This window comes from Monodelphis domestica, chromosome 2 (assembly GCF_027887165.1).
Source record: "Monodelphis domestica isolate mMonDom1 chromosome 2, mMonDom1.pri, whole genome shotgun sequence".
Taxonomy (NCBI): domain Eukaryota; kingdom Metazoa; phylum Chordata; class Mammalia; order Didelphimorphia; family Didelphidae; genus Monodelphis; species Monodelphis domestica.
The window spans coordinates 536,002,151-536,026,519 of NC_077228.1; the positions used below are offsets into that span (position 1 = coordinate 536,002,151).

The window sequence follows — 24,369 nt, forward strand, 5'->3', positions numbered from 1 at the left end:
GGGGGGGTGTATCTGTGGAAGGGGCTATTGTGCTTCCTCTTAGCTCCCTGCTCTCAGTGCCCCAAACCCATCATCCTCTGGGGCTAAGCCTGAGAAAAATCAATTCGTTTCCATGTCTCTCCCCAGTCCCCGGTGGATTCTCTTGTCATCATCCTTTCTGCTCCTCCTTTGGTTTATCTGAAGAAAGGAAAGGGAGGCGGCCACAGCTTTGGTCTGTGGCCCTCAAGGCACTCCAGGCTTGGGTGGGGGTGTCTCCCCCCCCCCTCTTCCCAGATGAATCAAATGATCCATCCATCTGGCATCTTCAGGTCTTTTTAGGTGCTAAAAACTGTTTTCATGAGTCATTTCCTTTAGACGCTCAGATCAGCATGATTGGATTGGAAATAATTCTCCACTGGACTCTCTCAGACCACTGTGACCTCTTAAAGCAGAGTATTCACTGGGCAGCTACCCCCCCCGCCCCCCCCAGAGCACGGATTCCAGATGCTGTTCAAGCCCCCAACTCGATCGAAATCCCTGAGACAAAGTAGTGCCAGGACAGTTAGAACATACTGGGACTGGGGTCAGAAAGACTTGAGTTCAAATCCAGCCTCAGATGCTAGCTGTGTGACTTTGGGCAAGTCACTTAACTTATTTGTCTCAGTTTCCTCCACTGTAAAAGGGGGGTGGCAATAGCACCAATGTCCCAGGGTGGTGAGGATAAGACAAAATGGTATAGTAAAGTGCTCAGCACAATGCCCATCACACAGTAGGCATTATAGAAATGTCAGTCACCATTGCTATTTTTCCTATTAATACTTGTTGAGGACCTGCCTTCAGATTCTGTCTTGGTCACTTACTGAGGTGTGACCTTAGCCAAGTCTTTGGCTCGTCAACCTCTTCCCTATGTGGATGATCCCTTGCAGCCAGTTTCCTTGTGTGTAAAACAAGGGGCTCACCTCAGCCGTTCTCTGGGGTGCTCTCCAGCTCTATGATCCTCTGGGAGCCTCAGTTTCCTCCTCTGAAGGGACTGGACTAGATGGTGACCACTCCAGAGTGATGCTGGGAGCCCAGAAATACCTAGAGAACTCCTGGGTAAATGCTGGAACATGCCTGAAGGATGACCTGGCTCAAACTCTTTGAGTTCTGCTAGGAACTTGGTCAAGCCTCGGATGCCATTCCTCGACTTTGGGGCCACAAAGGGGAGAAGGACATGCTTGTTTCTTGCAGGGCAGGGGTGCTGGGTTCTGTTCCCTCTGACCCAGCATCGGGGCCCAGAGGTGACTCTTTGTGGTCAAAGACTGTGCCGTCTCTTGGGAGGTCATCCCCACTGGGCCCAGAAATGGCCCACCCACGTCTCGTGGCTGCACCAAAACCGAACAAGATTTTGGTGGTCACGAGGCCCTAAATGTGGCTTCAGTTCAACTTTCTAATTCATACTAGGGAAATGATGCCACTGAGCTGAGTGGGAGGCTCTTCCTTGTCTACTAACCAGTGATTCCTGTTAACACAGTGCTAATGAGGCCATTTCTAAGTGACCACCAACGGCCACACTCCAAAGGCCCATTGACCCCGGCCTTGGTATGGCGCTGCTCATGAGGCCTCTAACTGGAGTGTTGGCCATTGGGCCATTCTTCCTAGTCTTTGAGAAAGGCACAGAATGGTTCAGCTTGAATCAGGGCTGTGAAAAACATGGTGAGAATGTTTCCCCTCCTCCAAGAGCTCAACTAGAACATCTCATTTGTCTGGGGCAGCCTGTGGCACCATAGTGCCCAGAGCAATAGTCCTGGGGTCTGGAAGAACCAATCATGTTCCTGAGTTCAAATCCAGCCTCAGACACTTACTAGCCTTGGGACTCTGGGCAGGTTACTTTGCCCTACTGGCCTCAGTTTCCTCGTCTGTTAAATGAGCTGGAGAAGGAAGTAGCCAAGCCCTCTTCCAAGAAAACCCCAAATGGGGTCACAAAGAGTTGGACACAACTGAAATGTGTGTCTGTGAAAGTGCTGTTCTTTTGGCTGATTTAGTCATTTTAGAATGGACAGAAGAACGCAGCACACTGAACCCTTTTTCCTGCTATTCCAGACACTGTAGGGGAAATGAAGGTCTATAAGACCAGATTTCTGGCCTCAGTGAGCTGATGCATAAATTCATAAAAAGCTACATTTTTCAGATGTTATTCTTGGAGTCAAGAGGTAAGAGATGGGAGGTCTTGAGTTCAAATCTGGCCTCAGATACTTCCTAGCTGGGTGACCCTGGGCAAGTAACTTGACCCCCATTGCCCAGCCTCCACCACTCTTCTGCCTTCCAGTCAATATTCTAAGCTGAAAGGTGTGAAGACTGGATTTGGCTCTCTCCTTATTGTAACAATGAAGATACTTAGCTCTTCCTTTATTGTGATGATTAAATTGTAACCTCCTGATTGTAACAATGAAGGTACTTAGCTCTTTCTTTATTGGGAAGATTGAATTGTAATCCACAATCTATTTTTAGATTTTAATCCCCCAAAGGTGATAACTCAGTATTTTAAGTACATCTACCCATTTTAACTACAAAAAGGTGTTAAGTAACTACAAAAGGTGAACTAATCAAAAAAGGTGTTAAGTAACCCAAAAAGATATAATCTAACCAAAGAAGGTGAGAACTAAAGAATGGGCAGTCCTGGAGAAAAACCGCCTGCTGTGATTGATTTAGGGGAGGTGACACAAGAGAAAAGGATCTTTAAAAAGATGATCACACTTCCCAGCTGTGTGACCCTGGGCAAGTATTGATTCCAAGATGGAAGGTATGGGTTTAAAAAAAAAAGGGGGGGGGGCAGCTGGGTAGCTCAGTGGATTGAGAGCTAGCCCTAGAGACGGGAGGTCCTAGGTTCAAATCTGGTCTCAGACACTTCCCAGCTGTGTGACCCTGGGCAAGTCACTTGACCCCCATTGCCTAGCCCTTACCACTCTTCTGCCTTGGAGCCAATACACAGTATTGACTCCAAGATGGAAGGTAAGGGTTTAAAAAAAAAAAAGAGGATCAGAGGCCAGAAGAAGAGGGATATTCAATTCAAGGAGATCAAAGAGTTCTCTGACTTGGAGTTGGACTGGAGGAACTGGACCCCTGGAGGAACTCATGCAGGAGACCTCAGACTGCTTTTCCTTTTAGATGGTCACTGGTCACCATTGGTGAGTGAAAAGCTGCATTAGTGACCCCACCTTTCTGGAGGTGTGAAGCCTCCAGGAAAGGCCCATTGTCTTGAGACTCAGAAATTCTAACTGGTATCAGAAGAAGCCAGAGCTCGCTCTCTCTTTCTCTCTTTCTCTCTCTCTCTCTCTCTCTCTCTCTCTCTCTCTCTCTCTCTCTCTCTCTCTCTCTCTCTCTCTCTCTCTCTCTCTCTCTCTCTCTCTTCCCTTTTCTCTCTTCCTTAATATCTTCCCTCTATTGTAAATAAACTACCATAAATTCCATTTGTTTTAGTAATTCATTTTGGGATTTAGAAATTAAATCCCTGGCAACCACCTATATAAATATTCAGAGTCCAACCACAATTAAATTTTAACAAAGGTAAGGGTTAAGAAAACCCAAACCCAACTTGTAGATCTGAGAATTCTAGATCAGGGACCAGAAGGATTCTTAGAGAGCAAATCCAACCTCCTCATTTTATAGATGAGGAAAAAGAGACCCAGACAAATAAAGGGACTTATTCAAGGTGGCACAGATGACAGGGGGCAGACATGGGAATTGAACTCGAGTCCTCGGACTCTAAAAGCAGGGCATTTTGCAACGGGGCCCCACGGCCTCCTGACTTTGAAATAGTTACTTTCTCAGCCCTTTGAAAAGGTTAGTCTGGGACAAAACCCAGCCATGTTCCAGACACAATAGTTTTATCGATTCAGCCAAACCCTGCGGCTGCTGAGCCTTTAAATTCATTTGAAGCCTTTCCCCTAGGAGCAAGCCTTGGCCCAGACCTCCCCCCTTGGCTGGGGGGAGTCACAGAGTGGCCACTTAGTGGCCAACTCACCATTGAGTCATCACAGAGGCAGTTGGTAGCATCTTGGAGCTCTTTCTAGACCTCTGATGGCCCACTCCTGCCTCCTCTGGAGCTCTTAGTTGTGGGTGAATGGGCTGGGGTTGTTGTGGGGATGCTTTCTGCCTCAGTTTCCCTTCCATGAAGTTGTGGGGACAAAGATTCTGTCTCTGGGGAAGGGCCCCAGACCTAGCGCTTCCTGGAGTCCCCTCACAATCCCTGGGCCTGGGGAGAGCATCTTTCTTCTCCACCGTGCTGGTTAGAGATGGATGACTTCAAAGGGGAGAATCCTTAGACTGAGCTGGAAGGCTCCTGGGAAGTCATCTAAGCCAACCCCTTTGGCCTCCGGAGGAGGAGGAGGAGGCGGTAGGCTGGGAGGACCACCGATTTAGAGCTAGAATAAGAATAAGAACTAGCATTTACATAGAACAGAGCTGGCTGCTAAGCACTCGGGGCAGGCATGATCCCCATTTTACAGATGAAGAAGCCGAGGGGGGCAGAGGCTAAGTGACTTGCCTTGGGCGCTCTCTACCCTGGGTCACTGCCTCTTATAGGGGTCCTTAGAGGCCATTTAGGTGGGCTCTTTATTTCCTAGAGGAGAAGGAGAGCATCGTCTAGAGCGGCAGCGACCTCACACCTCATCTGTTTACCATTGGGGGGGAGAGCCCCCAGAGAGGAAGTGAGCGACCCAGATCTCAAAGCTAACAAGTGGAGATCTGAACCCAGAACTTCTGGCTCCAAGTCTAGCCTTCTTTCTAGTGCACAAGAGCATCTCCAAGGCAGGAGTCTGGGGTTCGAATCTTGACTTCCAACCCTCAGGAGCTCCGGGGTCTTGGGCGAGTTTCTGAGGACCTCCGTCCCCCCCTCCATAAAGCGAGGGGGGCAGAGTCGACTCTATTTTTAAAGCTGTCGCCAGACGTCTCAGAGCCAATCCTGTGCGTCTGTCCCAAGGCAGGGGAGCGCTCAGGGCTGGGCAGCAGGCCGAAGGGACTCCTGTCCTGGGTCTACGAGGGGGCTTCGGCTCAGGCTCTGTGGCTGCCTGGGGGGTGGGGGGAGAGGACGGGGAGGTCCGGGCCATCTGGGCCTTACCTGGTTTTCAGGGGGGGCCGCGCTTTCCTGGGAGGACGTCCGGCTTCTCGGTTTGGACAGACGGACCGCCGCCTCGCCAGCCTTCTCCGCGTCCTCCTCTGAGCTGTCCACATCAGCGAAGTAGGGGGGATGGAGATGGGGCCCGTCACCCCCCAGGGCGCCCCCGTCTGTGAGGGAGGAGCGCCAGTTACCTCGGAGAAGGCCAGAGCTGGGGGGGCTCTTGGAGGCCAGCCGGGGCAGCCCCCCCCCTTACAGGAGAGGAAACAGGCCCAGAGAGGCCAAGAGCCTCGTCCAGGCGCGCCCAGGCTGGCGTGGCCTTGCCCGGACCGGCCCTCCCTGCTAGCCCGGCATCCTTCCTGCCCCAACCTCCCTCGCAGGCATCCAGCGTCCCAGCCCAGCCGAGGAAACGACGGAACCAGAACCCCAGGAGGAGGGGGGCCGCCCGCTGCTCTGCCCGGCCTCCGGCCAGTCTATGGGACCGCAGAGCTCAGGGCGCCGGGCCGGGAGGGGGCCAAGCCGTGCCTCGTGCCTGGAGACCAGGGCGGGGCCGGGGCTGCTCGCCGACCCCCCCCCCCTGCCCAGGGGCCCCCGAAGAGCGGAGGCCGAAGCTCACCCGGGCGGGAGTCTCCTTCCAGGCCGGCGTCCGGGGGCAGAGAGGCCTCGGCAAGGCTTGGGCCCGGCTCTTCCGGAAAGTCCTGGGACTCGGCGGCGAGGCGAGCCTGGGCGACGGAGGCGTCCTTTGGGAAGGCGGCGTCCTCCACACAGGCACTCGGAGCCTCTGAGAGGGCCTGAACACAAGGCCTGGTAAGTGGGGGGCTGAGCCGGGCCCCCCCAGCCGCCCCCCTCATTTAAGTCACTAGCCGGGGAAGGGCTAGAGCAGAGCGAGGCCGGGAGTGTCTGTCCAGCCTTCGTGCTTTGACCGAAAGGGGCATGGCAGGAGAAAAGGAGGAGACGGAGGCCCCGGGAGGCCCCCGAGTGACCGACGGAGGCCCAGGGAGGCCCCGAGTGACCGACGGAGGCCCGGGGAGGCCGGGTGACCGACGGAGGCCCAGGGAGGCCCGAGTGACCGACAGAGGCCCAGGGAGGCCCTGAGTGACCGACGGAGGCCCAGGGAGGCCCCGAGTGACCGATGGAGGCCCGGGGAGGCCGGGTGACCGACGGAGGCCCAGGGAGGCCCCGAGTGACCGACGGAGGCCCTGGGAGGCCGGGTGACCGTCCCAAGCCACACAGCAGTAAGTGACCGAGTCAGGATTTCAGCCACAGCCCCTTCCCGGCACCACAGGACCCGGCTTAGCCTTAGGACTTGGAGTTCCTTGAACAAACCAGCCCTTCCCTTGGGGCACAGAATGGAACTAAGGGCGGGCTGCCTGGCAGAAGCCCGGGAAGGGCTGGGCTGCTGGGTCAGTGACTTGCCCAGGGTCACCCAGCCAAGAATCGAAAGGTGCTTTCGAGGGACTTTTTGGGAAATTAATTCACCAGATTCCTGGCGGCGCCTCTTATCTGTGCTCTGAAGCCCGATGCACCCGGGCAGGAAGGCCCACTGCCAAGGGACGGGGGAGGGTCTGGCCCAAGGGGTGAAGACCCAGCGCCAAAGAGGGTTGGAGCAGAGCCGGCCTTGACCCTTCAGACAATGAATCACCCTTTGACCGGAGAGACAGTGTTGTGTAGGGACAAGAAGTCAGATCTTGGGGACTCAGGGTCTGGGTTCAAATCCTGAACCTGCTTTAGTGCTTGTGCCTTCTCTAGACCTTACTTTGTCCCTTTGTTTACATGTGGGTGTGGCCTCCGCCCCCCCCCCCCCCCCCCCAGTCCGGGTTCCACAGATATGGGCAGAGCAGTTCCCTGCCTTTGGGGATGTTCTATTGTGCAGGAGGGTGCTCCGGCCACACCTGGCACTCAGGAATAGGGGGTGGGTGGGGCCAGGGGGCGGGGTCTGAGGAAGCCTGCCCCGCCCATCACGGCTGCCCAGCTGGATGGGGGGCGGGGGAGGGGGCCCTCTAGAGGGGCTGCTGGGCCGGGAGGTCTGGCGGGTACCTGAGCGCCGGCCGGGGTGCTCCGCGCTGGAGGAGGCGGCAGAGGCGGAGGGCCAGGCTGGGCCCAGGAGTCCGAGTCCGCGTCAAAGTCGAAGGGATGAACCGCCAGCAGCCGCTTCTCCTTAGCAGAGGAAGCAAGTGAGAGGAAGGGCCAAGGTTAACCCTCCCCCTGACCCTCCCCATCGGGCCAGGCGAGCTTCCTGAGCACGGTGGACGGGGGCGTTCTTGGAGCTCAGGCGGAGGCGCCCTTCCAGGCTCACGAAGCCCTTTGCAATGGTGCCCTCACAGGGTCCTCTCAAGGCAGAGGGCAGGATTATGCCCATTTTACAGCTAAGGAAACTGAGGCAAAGCAGAGGTGAAGGGTCTTACCCAGGGTCACCCAGTGACTAAATGTCTGAAGCTGGATTTGAATTCAGAGGGTCCTGACTCCAAGGCCAGAGCTCTAGCCAGGGCGCTGCCTAGTATATTGGCTCATCTGGTGCCCACAATCACTGTAGACTCTCCCTCTGCCCATTTTACAGGTGAGGAACTGAGACCGCCAGAGGCAGGCTCACAGAGCAGTACGTGTCTGAGGTGGGATCTGAACCTGGAACTCTCCCCTTACCCCTCCTGCCCTCAGAGCAGAGGCCGAAAGGGAAGGGAGGGCAGATGGGGGGGGCACAGCGGCCCCGCATGGGGGGGTGAGCTGTGGCGGCTCCCTCGAGGCCTTTTGGGTTCCAGGACTCTCCCCTCTCAGTGGAGCAAAGCAGCGTGTGCAGACCCGCACAGGCTGGGACAGGCAGAACGCAACACACGGCGGGGGCGGCTGTCAGTGTGAGTCGGTGTCGGCGGCCAGCTCTGTTCATGTGTGCTATTACGTGTGTATGTATGTAACATATATGCATACACAGAGAGGGAGAGACAGAGAGACAGACAGACCAGAGAGACACAGAGACAGAGAGGGAGGGAGATAGACAGAGAGAGGGAGGGAGGGAGACAGACAGAGAGACACAGAGACACACACACAGAGACCGAGAGCGCGCGCGCGCGCGCGCGCGCGCGAGAGAGAGAGAGAGAGAGAGAGAGAGAGAGAGACAGACAGACAGACAGACAGACAGACAGACAGACAGAGCAGATCGCATTCTCACCCTCAGACAGGTCGCAGTCGGCCCCTCCTCCCTTCCCCGCTGGCTCCGCCCCCCGAGACTTCCTGGGATCTGATGCCTCCCCAGCAGCCGGGTCTTGTCTTGCCGTCGCGGCATCCCTGGGGACGGGGCCTGCCAGAGGAGCCCCCTAGGGCCGGCCGGGGCGGGAGCTCTGTCCGGTGGCGGAGGAGCCCTGGCCAGTGTCTGGCCTCAGTTTCCTTCGCTGCAGCGCGAGGAGCTGGGCCAGAGGAAGCCCGGCTCCCAGTCTGGGCTCTGCCGAGGCTCCCCGGGCTGGGGCGCGTGTGCGGCCCCTCCCCCCGGCCTCCCCGAGCTCTCCGGGTCGACGATTCAGAATTGGGGGAGCCCGCTGGGGACTGGCCCGGCGGAGGGAGCTCGGGAGTGGGAGGGCCGGAGCAGATCTGTGGGGCCAGCTGCGGACACTTACTCTGCTGAGATGGGGAGCCCCCGCGGCATCCTCTTCGGCTATCTGCTCGCTCTCCCCAGCGCCCCCGACCGGATAGAGCTGCGCCCCACCTGGGATGGATGGGAGACGGGTGGGCTCAGCGACCCAGAAACCCCTTCCCTTGGCAGATGAGGAAAGTAAGGCAAGAGGAGTGAAATGACTTGTCCAGGGTCACACTGCTACGGTGCTCCCAAGGCAGCCTTCTGGACTCGAGACCAGGACTATAGCCCACCATCCATCCCTGTCTGTGGAAGGTGCAGGTGTGTGTCCCAGGGTGAACGAGGAAAGCTCCCCCTGAAATATTGGGGGTCACAAAGAATCCCTGGGGTAAAACTTCGGAGTCTCCTCCCTCCCTCTCCCTCTTTCTCTCTCTCTCCCCCTCTCTCAGTCCCTGTCTCTCCCTCTGTCTCTCTGTCTCTTCCAGATAGATAATCTATTTTAATCTCCTCTTCCTTCTCCTTTGCGCAGACCCTACCACCTCCATTAGAACCGTAACTAGGGTGGGGAAGTTGGGGCTTTCCCCCTGGGTGCTGGCATCCTGTGGGTCTCCTGTCTTCTCTTGTGACCACCCCTGGCTTAGGCAGCTCTCTTGGCTTCTCCAGCCCTGGGCTGCCACTCCAGGTCCCTCTGCTGCCTCTGCAGGGCTGGGGGTAAGTGTAGGGATAACCTCCATCTGGTCATCCCATTCCTCTCCCAGGGGAAGAAACTGAGGCCAGAGCTGGGCAAGGACTAGAAAGTGGCTCACCCGGAGCAGGCAGGTGTTCAAGAAAGAAATCTATTAGCTCTACCCATGGAGCCACCTCGCTGCCCCTTATTTAGCATTAAGTGCTACTATAAGATGCTATCAGGCTTTTCCTTCCCCAAGAGAAGCTCCTGGTGGTCTGGACAGAGTGCTGAAAGCAGGACCAGGCCGACCTGGATTCAAATCCTGCCTCATTTTTACAAGCAGAATGACCCTGTGTAGTTTTCTAAGCCTTCCTGGGCCTCAGCTTCTTTCTCTGTGAAATGGGGTGGTGGTGGTGGGGCAGCGAGGTGGCTCTGTGGCTCCGTGTCTAGAACAGCAGGCTTAGAGCCGGGAGGTCCTGGGTTCCAATTTGACCCTCGGCACGTCCTCGCTGGGTGACCTTGGGCCAGTCACTTGACCCCATTTGCCTAGCCCTGACCGCTCTTCCACCTTGGAAGCCTCTGGGGTCCTGCTCTAAGTCTTGGTGGAGATGGCGGGAGGCTTCCGCGGCGCAATGCTGCCATCTTCTGGGAAAAACTATCCTCGCGCTGCCGCACTCCCAGCAGGGACGGTCAGAAGCCGGGGCGGGGCTCTGCGCCCGAGATCATCGCTGCGGCCGGCGAAGGGACCGTCCCCCCCTTTTACAGATAAGGAAACTGACCCTGGCTAAGTCACTTCGCTTTATTCGTTTTCTCCTCTGTAAATGGGCCCCTGGGCTGACGTGAGAATAAAGAGAGACTGCGGGCAGCCGGGTGGCTCAGTGGAGGGAGAACCAGGCACAGAGCCGGGAGGTCCTGGGTTCAGATCTGCCCTCTGACGCTTCCCAGCTGGGTGACCCTGGACAAGTCACTCATCCCCCCTTTGCCTTCCCTTCCCGCTCTTCTGCCTTCGATCCCCCACCCAGCATTGATTCTAGGCCGGAGGTGAGGGTGAAATAGAAAAAGCGCTTGGCAGTCTTTGTCTCTCCCCTCCCTCTTCCCCCCGCTCAGCCAGTGTAGGGCAGAGCCCCGCCCCCCCCGCCCCTCATGCCCCGCCCCCGCCCCGCCCTCACCTGGCTCCGGGGAGCCGCCACTTCCTGGCAGCCTGCCGTGCAGGGAGCGCATCACCTTGTCGCTGCCGAAGCGCTTGAACCTGGCTCTCACGTGCTCGTAGTACCACTCCAGGGAGCCCGTCTTCAGTAGCCTGTCCGAGGAGCAGAGACAGTCAGCCAAGGTCCCCCCCCGCCCCCTCCCCGAACCCGGATGCTGCAGAGCTCACGGGTGTCCCGGCCCTTGGCGGCCCTCCGCAGGTGCAGATAGCGCCCCTTGGTGACTCAGGCCTGGCTATTGGCCTATCTGGATGGACCGGAAGGGGCCGGGCCAGGGCAAAGGCCGTGAGCCGCCCGGAAGGGCTCAGGGGGAGGACAGCAAGCCCGCCCCTCCCAGCTTCAGGGCTCTGGGAATCAGGTAGAGCCTGAGCAAGTCCCTTGGAGAGGGAGCATGGTGCAGTGGCCAGAGCTCGGGGCAGGGCGCCAAATCCTACCCCTGGGGGAACTCAGAGAGTAATTAAGCCTCAGTTTCCTCTTTGATGATCTCTGAGCTAGCTTCGGGCTCCCAACCTGAAAGCTTTGTAGGCTGTGCTATGATTCCCATTTTACAGATGAAGAAGATGAGGCTCAAAAGGGAAGTGACTCGCCCAAAGGCACTCGGCTTAAGTTCTAGAGGCACAGCTCAAACCAGATCTCTGCTGCTTCCTTGTTCAGTCCTTTCAGTGTCTGACTCTTCCTGACCCCATCTGAGGTTTTCTTGGCAGAGATACCTGGAAGGTTGGCTCTTTCCTTTTCTGGCTCATTTGACAGATGAGGAAACTGAGGCAAACAGGGTGAAGTGACTCGCCCAGGGTCACCTAGCTAGGAAGTGTCTGAGGCTGGATTCAAACTCAGGGCACATAACTCCTAATCTAACTGGTTCTTTCCTGAGACACTTCCTGACAGCTGAAGCTGCTTGTCCAGGTGTTGAGACTTGGCCGCCCCACAGGGCCCTCACCTGGCCAGCCTGCATGAGTCACAGACCCATCCTTGCTCCTGGCGGTTGTAGCTGCTGCAGTTTTTACAGGTGAACAGATGACAGTCCACACAGGGTCGCCTGCTGTTCACCAAGAAGCGGTAGGGCTGGAGGCAGTGCCTGCAGTGGGTCTCGTTCAGGCGAGCCTGGTCCGAAAGCAGCTCTCTCTTAGTGCTCTCTTTCTGGATCTTGCCCTTGAGTTCCCTTAGGCAAGCAGCAGAAGAGGAAAGAGTAGCATGTGAGGAAACTGAGGCCCAGCCTGTTCTGGTCAGGAGGAGATGCAGGCTCCCAGCCTAACTCTGTCCTCATCAGTCTGCAAAGCTCTCTTGGAGGATTCAGAGGGGATTTCCTGGCTCCAGAGAGGCTTCAGGAGGCCCAGCTGGAGATGGGCTGACTGGGCTCATGACCATTATTCATTAGCAGTCTGAGGCGCCTTGCCTAGATGGAGTAAGGTAGGCAGAAGGGACCTCGGAGGCTGCCTAGCCCCATCTCCTCGATTTACAACCTGAGGCCAGCTTGGCAAACACTTTGAGAATGGAAGTGAAGGAGGACCTGCAAGAAGGAGAGGAGGCGAAGAAGACTGCGACTGCCCAACCCAAGAACCAAACAGAATGGGCTCATCATTTCTTCTCCTACAAGTGGCCTTTCTCACTTAGATGAATGGGGGAGGGAAAGGGGGAAGGATTCCAAGAATGCAAGAAAAGGAAGTCAGCTAAAACCACGGGAAGGAGGATGAGGATTGGCTGGCCTTGGGCCTCTTCCATTTCCTTTCTGAGTGCTACAATAGGAGCAAGTCACTCAGTCTTCCTTATCTGTAGAATGGGTTCATCCTTCCCACAGGGAGGGTCAAAGGCTCCTAGAGATGGAATGGCATTCAAACTCCCTTTTAGTCTTCCTTTGAGACCTCATCAGAGAATAAAGATTTGGAGATGGGGTGGTGTTTCCATTGAAGGCAGTGCCAGTGTGGAGTCTAAGCCCAAGGGAGTCCGACTGAGCTGGTGCCAAAATGAATAGCATGTTGGATATGGAATGGGGAAAACCTGAGTCAAATCCTGCCTCAGCCACTTACTAGCTCTGTGACCCTGGGAAAGTCAGTTTACCTCTGTCTCAGTTTCCTCATCTATAAAATGGGGATAATCATGGCTTGCAGGGTTGTGAAAATCAAATGAGATCATATTCATAAGCAGATCTTGTAGTGCCTGGACTATAGTAGGTGCTATATAAATGCTTCTTCTCTTCCTGTGCAAGGCTTTGATCATGGACTGATCTACCTGTCCCTCTGTCTGTCACCCAGTCCTTCACAGCTTAGAGAGGTTCATCTAAAGCCTCTTATCTGTCCCTGGATGTCCTCTTCTGTATTTCTAATGCTTCACGTTGGGGACTTGGAGTCAGGAAGACTCAAGTTCAAGTTTTGCCTTAGACAAAGACAAATCATCTCTTAATCTCTCTGAGCCTCAGTTTCCCCATCTGTTGAACAGGGATAGTAACTAACAAAGGAGGTTCAAGGTGATAAAGTCAGAGAGAGCAGTCATCCTGTGAGGCCATAAGAAGGATTTCCTAGAAGCTAGATGTCAGCAGCACCAGGCTGATGGTGATAAAAGAGTTAAAGGAGTTGGGGCCCTGGAGGGGTGCCTTGGCTAGCTTTGGCTGGACCCTTAGAGATTCTGAGGCTGATCTGTCTGTTCTCAGATGTCATCTCCTCCTCAGCTGACTTCCCCTTTCAACTCACATTGTGTTTGCTCAGCCCCAGGCCTGACTCCCTGCTTGGAGCTTTGGGCAGCTCCAAGGTCCTCCTCCCTGGGCAAGCTATGGTCTATTTCTGTCCCTTAACCGAGGTTCTGTCTGAGGTTATCTCAGGAATCTCTGCTTGTTTGTAGTGACTCCCAAGCCTCCCCGCCTCTTGTTTGCCTAGCTGGAGATGGTGAGCAGGTGATATTTAGCTTGTAGGCTGGGCCCTTTCTAAAGGTGTTTTCCTTTTCGCCTCTTCTAGACAGGCCCTGCCTCAGTCTTTCCTCCATGATACACCACATACCCTATCTTGGAGCTCCCTCTGACACTCAGGGATGTGGGCAGGACAAAGGGTGCCCCAAATACACCTAGAAATTTCAACTGTCACTCAAGATACTAGGATGGATCTGTGCTCTCCTGGCTAAACCCCACCAAATTTACACTTGTTTTGAGGACATACCTTGATAAAGGGATGAATATCTGTAAAATGAGGAAGGGGATCAGGGTATGGGAGTGGACCAGATGTCCTCTGAACTTCCTGCCCTTGGGAAGCTTCTTTTCTTTTCTTTTCTTTCTTTCTTTTTTTTTTAAACCTTTACCTTCCACCTTGGAGTCAATACTGTGTATTGGTTCCAAGGCAGAAGAGTGGTAAAGGCTAGGCAATGAGGGTCAAGTGACTTGCCCAGGGTCACACAGCTAGGAAGTGTCTGAGACCAGATTTGAACCTAGGACCTCCCATCTCTAGGCCTGGCTCTCAATCCACTGAGCTACACAGCTGCCCCCAGGAAGCTTATTTTCTAATGGGGGAGAGACATATACACGAATAGGTCCATTTAAGATACATAGAGAGAAGATGAGGAGTGGAGTAGAAGGGAGGGTCCTGGTCTCTGGTGGGGCCCAGAATGGTAAGTTTGGGCTGAGTCAGTGAAGATTACAAGAGGTGACTCATTATGGACTTCTCATATGGAGTGCTCTTGCCCAGGTCCTCCCTCGATTCCTTCATCAGGAGTCCACCCAATGGGCCGGGTGAGAACCAGAGGAAGTCTGCAGATCTCTAGGATTGAATGGATACAAATGGCACCTGGAGACTGGGCTGCCCGTCCCTTTGAGGCCACTGAATATGATCTCAAACCTACCACCTCCCCACGCTGTTCCTCTCTGTTGACCTTTGGATGACACATGATTAGAGGATGGCCCGTTCCGGGATCCATGGGCATGCAACCTTGCCAGAGGATGAGCAATGGGGGGTCCTTCAGGGCCATTAAAGCCCCTGGCCAGCTTCCCAAAGGCTGTCCTACCCATTTCCCTCCTGTTTAACTCCCATCTTTTCACTGAGTTATTTTCAGGTTCTTCTCTAGCGGTTTCTTCTCTTCATCTTTCAAAACAAAGACAGACCATTCTCCTGTTAGTTTCTATTTCCTTTTAGCAATTCCTTCCTTAACCCTCTGAAATCAGGCTTCTATCCTGACTACTGGCTAAAACTGGCTCACTTCCCTTTCCTTGACCTCTCTGTTGTACTTGATACCTCACAAATGGCTTGCTTGCAGGGTTTTTCCCAGCTATGCTAATCTATACCCAATTCATCACTTGATTTTTATGATGTATTCTTTACCCTTTTCCATTTTCCTTCATTGGCTCTTCTTCCTTTTCCCACTTCTTAACTGGAAGCATATTCAAAGTTCACTTTTTTTTTCTTCTGGTAAGTGTTTACTTAAGTCAAACTTTTCACACTCTTAAGCGCACTGCCCTGTTCCAAAATCTCGTTTTTGTTCATGTTACTCCAACTTTTCTAGTTATCCACAATAGATACCTTGGAATCCTTTTTGGATAGTGGAAATAAAGAAGGGATGAGTCAATTCTAACGATGGTTCTCAATTTTTTCTTCTGAAGAAACCACTAGAGAAGAAGAACCTGAAACTAAGTCAGTGAAAAGAGTATCTCTCTTTATTAAGGGAAGGGGGGAGGCCAGGATCTGGACACTAGTAGAGAGAAAAGAAAAATCTCACTAATCTCAGGTAGATTTGAGAATAGTGATCTTCTAAATGGAAAACAATTGTCCAGTTTCATCAGCAGAGAGGGGAAAAGGAAAATAAATATAGTAGAGGTAAATTTGATTAGGTTTGACAACAGATTGGATATGTGGGGTGAAAGAAAGTGAATTGAAGATGACTTGAGCTCGAAGGATTATGCTTCTGATAAAAGAAATAGGGAAGTTAGGAAGAAGAGATAGAACTTGGGGGGAAGGTTAATGGATTGTTTTGAACATGAATTGGAGATTGTAATGGAGGAGATGAAGGAAAGGAGGGAAAGAGGGGAGAGAGAGTGAAGGATTGTTTCCTCCGTTACTTATGGGGAGAGGTAAGCCAGGTACTGTCTCCTTGGAAAGGAGGTGACTCCAATGAGATGATGTCTTGAGAAATGGAGGACAGAAGACTGAAGAGGGATTGATTCAATGAGGTGGCTGGCACTGTGCCTCCCTCAGAGGAGTTCAAGGCCCCTGAGGTCAAAATCTGTCTCTGGGAGACAAGATGACCCCTTGTAATTTCTACCCCCCAAGGATTTAGGTACGGTCACCTGACACCCAGCTCTCACTTGTGCCTCCTAGTAGCTGCTAGCATGCGGCAGCAGCCACACCCTGGGCAACGGCTTCGACAGGCCGGCTAAACCTTGTGAGGGTAGCCATTGGGTCGTCGACCCCTTGTGAACCAGGGCTTTGCTCACCCGGCATGTGAAGACTGCTTCGGCGGAACAGATGGAAGAAACCAACAAGAAGGTTCAACGGCTGAGAGGGCGACGCAGCAAAGCACTGTGGAGTGCTCAGGGCGTGTTAGAGCACAAAGGACAACACAGCCATCCAATGCAGCTGAGGGAGTCTCCAGGTGTAATGACTTTTTGTGCCACTGGACCCAGTGGCACAACGCCGAGAGAGTGGGACTGTCTCTGTGCATCGGCTTTTCCACTTAAATCTTCATGCACAAGTGTCTTTGTGCACAAAAATGCACAAAGACAATTGTCATTTTCGGTTACCGAGGGACTACTACTACTACTACTACTACTAACTCCCATCTGTATACAATATTTTACATTTGCATTGAGGACAACATAGATGAAGGGATGGAACCAAAGTATGGTACAGTGGAGAGACTTTGCTTTGGAATTGGAGGACCTGAGTTCAAATCTTGGTCATCCCTGTGCAACTTTGGGTAACCCAATTCATGGCTCCGGACCTCAATTCTCTCCTTGGCAAAGTGAAGAAAATTGCTGGTCTCTGAGGTCTCTTCCAGGATCCTCTGACAAGGGCACACTCAGGGTTTTGCCAGTGGTGTTTGTTACTAGATCCCGTCTATCTTGTTGCACAATTGACTGAAGGGTGGAAAGGATTCAACATCTCACGGCGCCCGCTCTCTTTTGAGTGAGAAAAACGGACTTGCTTTAGTCCAGCAAAGCTTCCCCCAAGAGGCAATGCTTGAACAAGGTCCAGATCACACGGAGCCCCTTGAGAGAGCTCTGCCTGCCAGAGGAGTCCGCCACCCAGATGCAAGAGACCTAGTGTAGACGCCAAAAGGCAGAGGCGGGAGGAGAGAGAAGCCCCCAACATGCTCCAGTCTAGGATGACGCGGAGCCCCGTCCTCACTCGCTCAGTTCCTTCACTAGCCAATAGTAGCCACCTAAGAATTCTTTATCGAATCGTCATTGGCCTCCATTTTGCAGAGGAAAGCAGGGCTTAGGGAGTTCAAGTCCCACTTTGGCCAAGACCATGTTGAAGCTAGATCCTGGGTCCCTCCAGTGGCAAACCTGGGACTCGGGGTCACACTGACCCAGGGATTAAGAGGATGGTTTTCTTGGGGCATCTGGGTGACTCGTGGATAGAGAGCCAGACCTAGAGATGGGAGGGTCCTGGGTTCAAATCTGGCCTCAGACATGTCCCAGCTGTGTGACCCTGGGCAAGTCACTTGACCCCCATTGCCTAGCCCTTACCACTCTTCTGTCTTGGAACCAACCAACCAGTATTGATTCTAAGATAGAAGGTAGGAATTACATTTTTTCTCTCTCTACAGTTAAACTCTTTGTGTCTCCACACTAGCAGGGGTTACTGTAGCCTTCAAGATGGCAGCCACAGCAGTTCAGAGAGCACCCCCAGTGTCTTACTGCCAAGAACATTTGATCTGTCCAACAAAGAGGCTTGGTTGCCTGGCCAGGGCTTAATGGCGGATTGAAAGTTGCCAAGGACTGAATCAAAGACCAGGTTTGCTGGCCCTTTGCTCCCAGGGATGCCCCTGAAGCCTGGGTAACATTCGCACCCCTGCTGCCTAACTCTGAGCCTGGCACCCGGCAGGCCCTTAATAAATGTCTCTCCATCGACCGACTGGTTACTCTGTTTTAGAGATTCAGAGAAGGGGAATGTGATGTGGCGGGGAGAGCACTGGACTGGGTCCATTACCTACATGGAGGCTCTGAACCTCAGTTTCCCCATCTGGGAAAGAGACACAATAACAGCCCCTACTTTGCAGGGTTGTGAGAATCAGATGAGATGGTTGCCGCAAAGTGCTTTGCAAATTTTAAAGTAATATTGAGTTCCTTTTACAAATAAGCAAACTGAGGCTCAGAGCAGTGACTAGCCCAGGGTCACATAGCTAGAACATTTCAGCGGCAGAATTTGATTTGGAGATTGGCTTGACATAGCTCCTACTTATTATTTCGGAACCTCAAAGACCTCTGATTTGATTGGGAGGGCACTTTCGCCCCAACCCTTCCCTTTCCCCCAATCCAGAGGGTGACTCACCCAGGACGCAGCTGGTCTCTGAGAGTTAATTAGGATGATGTCTGGCATGTGCAATGTGGCCTCAGCCGAGTCATTTACCTTCTGAGCTTCAGGTCTGGTTAATAATTTCTCAGATGCCCAGGAATAATGATCTTGATCTTCTCCTTCTCCTCCTCCTCCTCCTCCTCCTCCTCCTCCTCCTCCTCCTCCTCCTCCTCCTCCTCCTCCTCCTCCTCCTCCTCCTTCTCCTCCTCCTCCTCCTTCTCCTTCTCCTTCTCCTTCCTAATCCACTGCAGCCTGGGTTGCTCTAACTCAGAGGGTCTGCATTCCAGTCCTGCCTCTGCCACTCCCTTGCTGTATGACCCTGGGCTAGTCATCTGGCCTCTTTGTGCCTCAGTTTACCTATCTATAAAGTGAAGGTTTTAGATGCACTGAACTCTAAGGCTCCTTCCAGCTCTTAATTTGTGGACCTAGGAAGTCCTTTTCCCTCCCTAGGCCTCAGTTTCCTCATCTGTAAAATGGAGTTGGACTCAGTGACTCCAAAGGTCCATCCTGGCTCCAACTTTCCTGAACCTTCTGTCTCCTCTTTTATCAAACAAGGGGCTTGATGAACCTTTAAGGTCCATCCTGGCTCTCAAAGTGCTTTGTTATTGCATTTAAAAGCCCCCACCCTTATCTTCTGCCTTAGAATCAATACTGTGTAGTAGTATGAATGGTAGAAGCTAGGCAATGGGGGTCAAGTGACTTGCCCAGGGTCACACAGTCAGAATGTATGTGAGGTCAGATTTATATTCAGGATCTTCCATCTCTAGATCTGGCTCTCTATCCACTTAGCCACCCAGCCACCCTCCTGTTATGTCCTTTGATTTCAGAACAGCCCTGGGAGGTAGGTGCTATCATTTCTCTCATTTTACAGATAAGGAAACTGAGGCTCATAGAGGGGGAAATGACTTATTGAAAGTCCACGAGAGTAAGGATTCAAACCCAGGGCTTCCCGTCTAGGAGCCTGCACTATGTTGCTGTCCAGTGTCCTTCCCAGGCTAAGCCCACAGCAGGAGAAGGAGGGACTGACAGAGCACCCGGAGCTACATCTGGGCTCTTCTGGCCGCTCTCGTCCCCTCTCACAGCCGGCTCTGCTAGTTGGCACTTTCTCTGAGCCTGTTGTGCAGGAAGAGCCCAGGCTCAGCCCCCGAGGCTCCCTGGCCTCCCAGCATGCCATGGGAGGCAGGGAGGACAGCCTCCTGCCTGGCTGCACGGGTGGGCAGCTGCCGGGGGAAGGAGGTGCTTTTCCTTTGCTTTCTGAGCTCTTCTAGCTTTGGGGTCCCTGGTGCCCTAGGTGGGCCTTCTGGGGGTCCCAGAGGGAAGTTGCAGGGCCTCGGGGCTCAGTGAAAGCCCAGGGGTGCCAGCTTGTTGGAAGGACCCCTGTGGCCAGGTGGGGCAGCCCTCTGAGCGGGTGAAAAAGGCACCAAATTCTCTGTTCACACCATGGTGGAGCTGAAGCCAGGAGGAGCCTCAGAGGTCGTCGAGTCCAACCCCTCGTGCTGTATGGGGAAACTGAGGCCCATGGAGGGGCACAAACGGTGTGATGGGAACAAGGCTTAGAGCTGGAAGGGATTGTAGACAGTGGCTAGAGCACACCTTCATTTAAAGATGAAGAAACTGAGGCTCAGCAAAGGGAAGGGTCTCTTCAAGGCTGTGATCCAAACTTCCATGGCTTTACCTGGGGTCACCGATGTACAGCTGCTGGGGGACCTCTGAGGTTATCTAGACCAACCTTCTCCTTTTTCAGGTATGGAAACTGAGGCCCACTGAAGCACAGGGACTGGCACCCCCAAAATTCCTTGATTCCCCTTCAGAGCCCTGGGGAAAAGGAAAGCTTGGAAATGTTCCACAAGCAGAACTCAGTAGAGGTCCCAGAGCCACAAGGGACTGGTGGAGGTAGCTGGGCGGCAATTATCTCCATTTGGCAGTTGAGGGAAATCTCTCTCCATCAGAGGTGAAGTGACTTGCCCAGGGTCACATGGCTAGTAAGTCACAGGGTGTGTGATTGCATAATCTGTGTCTAGTTGGCCTGCCAGGGCTCAGGGTTCTGGATGGAAGAGGGTGCTCTGTCCAATCCAGGAGGGAAGGGGCAGAGATCAGATGGCTGATCCGATTGGATTCACTCAATTCAGTCTAATTCGTAGGGTCAGGGTGCTCAGGGCTCATCTGGTCAGCAGCCAATCCGCCAGCCCCCTCAGTGTACGTTTGAGGAAACTGAGGCCCCCCAGGAAAACTCAGAGGAGAGACCAAAGGCAGACTCGCCCCTAGAATGGTGAGAACCCAGGAGAGCCTCAGCGGGAGCTCTGCCTGGACCTCCTGATCGCTCATGCTCCGGTCACAGAGCCCCCATGACCACAAGCCTCGTGCTCGAGCTGCTTCCGTGGGAATCATGGGAAAGGCTTGGGAACGGGAGCCTTCCCTGTCGGGTCAGCTTTGGATTCAGCCTTTTCTGGCTGCCTCTTGTTCGGACATCCCAGCCCTTTCAGAAAAAAACACACACAACCTTTGTTCTAATAGGCAGTGTGGAGGAATGCCTAGAGAACTGGCCTTGGACCCTGGAAGGCTTGAGTTCAAGTCCTGCTCTGACATATACTGGCTGTGTGACTCTGGGCAAGTCATTGCTCTTTTCAGTGCTCTAAGTAGCTCCTCAATGGCATGATTGGTTTTTAGCCCTTGCCTTCTGGCTTAGTGTCAAGTCTAAGACAGAAAAGTGGTAAGATTTCAGCAACTGGAGTCAGGGTAACATAGCTGGGTAGTCTGTGAGTTCAGATTTGAACCCAGAGCCTCCCGATTCCAGACATGGCATGCTATCTCTGCACCGTGTCATGGAGCTGCCCCAACGGCAAACATTTTGGAGAAGATGCTGACCTCGAGGGAGTTTCTTGTACTCTCTTCCCCCCTTCATCGGTGGTTTGTGTCTTTGGAGAAATCTTGGCTCATAGAAGGAGGAGACGCTGGCGAAGATGCCCAGCCTTGTTCTCCAGGCGCTGGGGCAGAGCCTTCAGCATCCTCAGTCTGCATTCGAGTCGTCTGTGACATTATGGTCGTCCCTGTGTGCCCCTCAGCACAAGAGTCAAACGGTGCCGAGCCGCCACCGCCACGTGTTTCTGGTTCCCCCTCATAGCGTGGAAGCTTCTCGGGGGCGGCTCTGCTTCTGTTTTTGACGGCTTTTTAAGCACCGGGTACACAGCAGGCGCTTAATAAAGACTCCATGGATTGCTCTGCACTGCCCTGGCGGAAGGAGGAAATTGGAATTCCTGGTCCACTGGGCTGGGCATGTCATGGGGCGCTTCCGGGCTTCCTTGAAGGAAGGGTCGGGTTTCCAGAGGCAACGGGAGAGCAGCAATGGCGGAATGGGACAGTTGGCCTTGGCATCTCCGCCAAAGAGCCCCCTCTGGGGAAGGTGCTGATGGCCAGCTCCTGTCCTCCCCTCCTAGGTCCTGCCGCTCTCTTCCCTCTCCGAGCTTCTCCTTCTCTGGCCCGAGAGCTTCTCTTCTTCCTCTCCAGCGATGGAGGGGGTCCAAAGGTCTACCTTTGGGAACCCGCCACCGTGGACGAATAGGATCTCCGTGTTCTCCTGCCGCCGGCTCCCGAGTGGGAAGCAGGAGCCCCCTGAAGAGGCTGCCGCCCTTTGGAAGTGCCCTAGGAGGTGGCACCCGCTCCAGCCCAATGGAAGCAGGCAGCTCAGATGTGCATCATGTGACTACGTAAGGGCTTTCACCAAGGACACGGACGCCCACGACTTCCCCAGATCATGGCCGTGTCTAGCCGTCACCATCCCTAGAGCCCATCTAAGGCTGCTGGGAACAAATTCCTCCTCCGCCCTTTGCAGATGGCAGCCCGAGCCCGTGGCTGTCTCCTGGAGCCTCCGACCTCCCCGGACCAGGACGATTTTCTGGCATTTGGGCATTTATGAAACCTCTTTTAATCGCCTTCAGAGGATCCCCATCTAGAGTCTGGAGGGACCTGGGGGGGCACCACCCCGAATGTAAGGATCCTGGAGAGCCACCCACTGCCTTGGAAAGCCACAGAGGAACGTTATCTAGGCCTGATGGGCTTTTATCTGAAATATTTCTCAGTTACATTTTCAGCTGGTCTGGGAGCTGCGGGTTGACCCCTCCCATCCAGTCCAACCTCCTCATTTTACAGACCAGAAGCCCGAGGGAGGCCCCAGGGGGGAAATGACTTCCCCAAGGCCACAGAGGCAGGCAGGCAGCAGAAGTGGGATTCGAGCCCGCATCCTGGGACCCCAGAGCTGAGCTCCTTTTGCTGTCTTAATAAATGCTTGTTAAGCATCCGTCACGCACCCAGGACCGAGGCTACCCAATGGCCCTGGTCCTCAGGGAGTTTACATTCTAAGGAGGAAACAGAAAACCGAGTAAACAATCGAGTTCTTACTCCAGTCGTTCTTCCTCTTTCTTTCGAAGATCCAAGTCGCGTTGAACCACCTCCCACACGTGCTTGGCCTCTTCATCCGTCAGCTTGGAAAGGTCCAGTTTTTTGCCCATTTCTGCTGTGGGTCAGGACGATGATCCCCTACGAGGCACAGAGAAGGCAATGAGCTAAGCTGGAGCCAAGTCCAGCCGTGCCAACAGTCTCGGATTCAACACAATCCAGTTCTCAGTTCTTAGATCTCCCAGAAAGACTATCTGGTCCAGGCAATGGAAGGGACTCGCCCAAGGTCACTTGAGTAGAAAATGGTAGGATTTGAACCCTGCCCATAGAATTAGTGTTATGCAGGGGGGAGGACCTCAGACTACAGAGTCCAACACCCTCATTTTACAGAGGAGGAGTCCACAGGGGTGAAGGGAATGATCCAAAGTCAGCCAGCCAGATGGTCAACATCAAAGCAGGTTCTGGGCCAACGTGACCTCCTCTGCAACATCTACTTTGGGGCATGCACTGTGCTAGGCTCTTGGGAGACCAAGATAAAAAGAATCAGCATTTGCTACTGCTGGTAGTTGGAGGGGGTGGGGGGGGGGAGATCACAGGCAATGGAGTGGAAAACCCGAGTTCAAAGCCAGTCTCAGACACTTACTAGCTGGCTTTGAGCCCCGGAGAGCCGTCGAACAGCTCTTTCTCCCTCAGTTTTCTCATCTATAAAATGGGGATAAATGTGAGTCTAGAATGAGTCATCGTGTTTATATTGTTGCGCAAGTCCCAGCAATTCTATTTTTATTTTTTATTTTTAAACCCTCACCTTCTGCCTTAGAATCAATACTATGCGTTGGTTCTAAGACAGAAGAGTGGTAAGGGGTAGGCATTGGGGGTCAAGTGACTTGCCCAGGGTCACACAGCTGGGAACCGGCAATTCTTAATGACAAGTCTCCTGGCAAAGATGGACAAAAGCTTTTGAAAAAAGAATGCAGAGTGATTTCTAGAATTAGCACCAGAATTTCCTACAGATCAACATAAAAGTTGGCCCAAGGTTCCACAAGGAATAAGGAGCAAAGGGAGGATTTGAACCCATGACCACTGGTTCCCAGCGCAGGCCATTCTCCTTTCTCCCTTTCCTCCAGCCCTCAGATTTGTTAGTCCAGGAAGTTGGACAAAATCTGTTCTTGCCAGCTGGAAACGGTCCACCACCCTCCTAGGGGCCAACCCGCCGAGCCCCTTGCCTTTGCTCTTTGAGGGAGCCAGAGGCTGGCTTCCACTGGAAGCTCGGGGGGGGGGGAGCTCCCAGTTCACAGACTCACCTCCTGCCAACTGCCCAAACAACGTGGGTTTGTGAGCACCCATGGGCAGGAGGGGGCTGAGGGGGCTGGGGAGGCTGGCGGCTGCCAACTGCTCGTGGAGGGTTCACTCGGGTTCTCGGATGGAAAAAGGCCTCTCCAGCTGCCCCCCCCCCCCAGCAAGATGAATGCTGGCTGTTTTCCAGTGGAACCGCATGCCCTCTCCCTCCCAAAATACCGCGGCTGGGGCTGGGGGTTCCTTCTGCCCCCCCTCTGCCCCCATCACTTCCTCTCTTCTGAACTATTCCAGCTCACAGGGAGCTCATTCATTGACATCAAAGGGCCACACAATGCCCTCACTGGGGAGGAGAGAAAAAACCCAGACTCTGCTCGGACCATCAGCTGACGGCGCTCTTCTCCCCTTGACTGGCCGAACCCCAAACCTCCTGTGAAAAAAAATGTGGCTCTGAAGGGTGGGGCGGTCAGAGTCAATGACAGCGACGCCTCACTTATTTAGGAGCCCCCAAAGAATCAAGCACTAAGTATTTACTTAGGGGGCAGCGAGGTAGCTCAGGGGATTGAGAGCCAGGCCTAGGGACAAGAGGTCCTGGGTTCAAATGTGACCTCAACCCTTGCAAGAAATGGTGATCATAACAATACCTCGCTCCCAGGGCTGTTGTGAGAGTCAAATGAGATATTTAT

General features: G+C 53.8%; 1 protein-coding gene across 2 annotated transcripts in view; it reads right to left on the reverse strand.

The window, feature by feature from the left end:
* Positions 1-22,941, reverse strand: part of MLPH (melanophilin) — a 41,581-nt gene extending 18,640 nt beyond the window's left edge. The window contains exons 1-7 of one of the 2 annotated variants that reach the window (XM_056820081.1): positions 22,394-22,941; positions 11,446-11,667; positions 10,473-10,603; positions 8,680-8,768; positions 7,112-7,231; positions 5,691-5,865; positions 5,078-5,244 (exon numbers count right to left, since the gene is read on the reverse strand). In XM_056820081.1, the coding sequence (XP_056676059.1) occupies positions 5,078-5,244; positions 5,691-5,865; positions 7,112-7,231; positions 8,680-8,768; positions 10,473-10,603; positions 11,446-11,667; positions 22,394-22,503 (1,014 nt within the window). In that variant the 5' untranslated portion in view covers positions 22,504-22,941. The remainder of the gene's footprint in view (positions 1-5,077; positions 5,245-5,690; positions 5,866-7,111; positions 7,232-8,679; positions 8,769-10,472; positions 10,604-11,445; positions 11,668-22,393) is intronic. The other variant, XM_056820082.1, reaches the window with a different exon arrangement.
* Between the last annotated feature and the right edge of the window lie 1,428 nt (positions 22,942-24,369).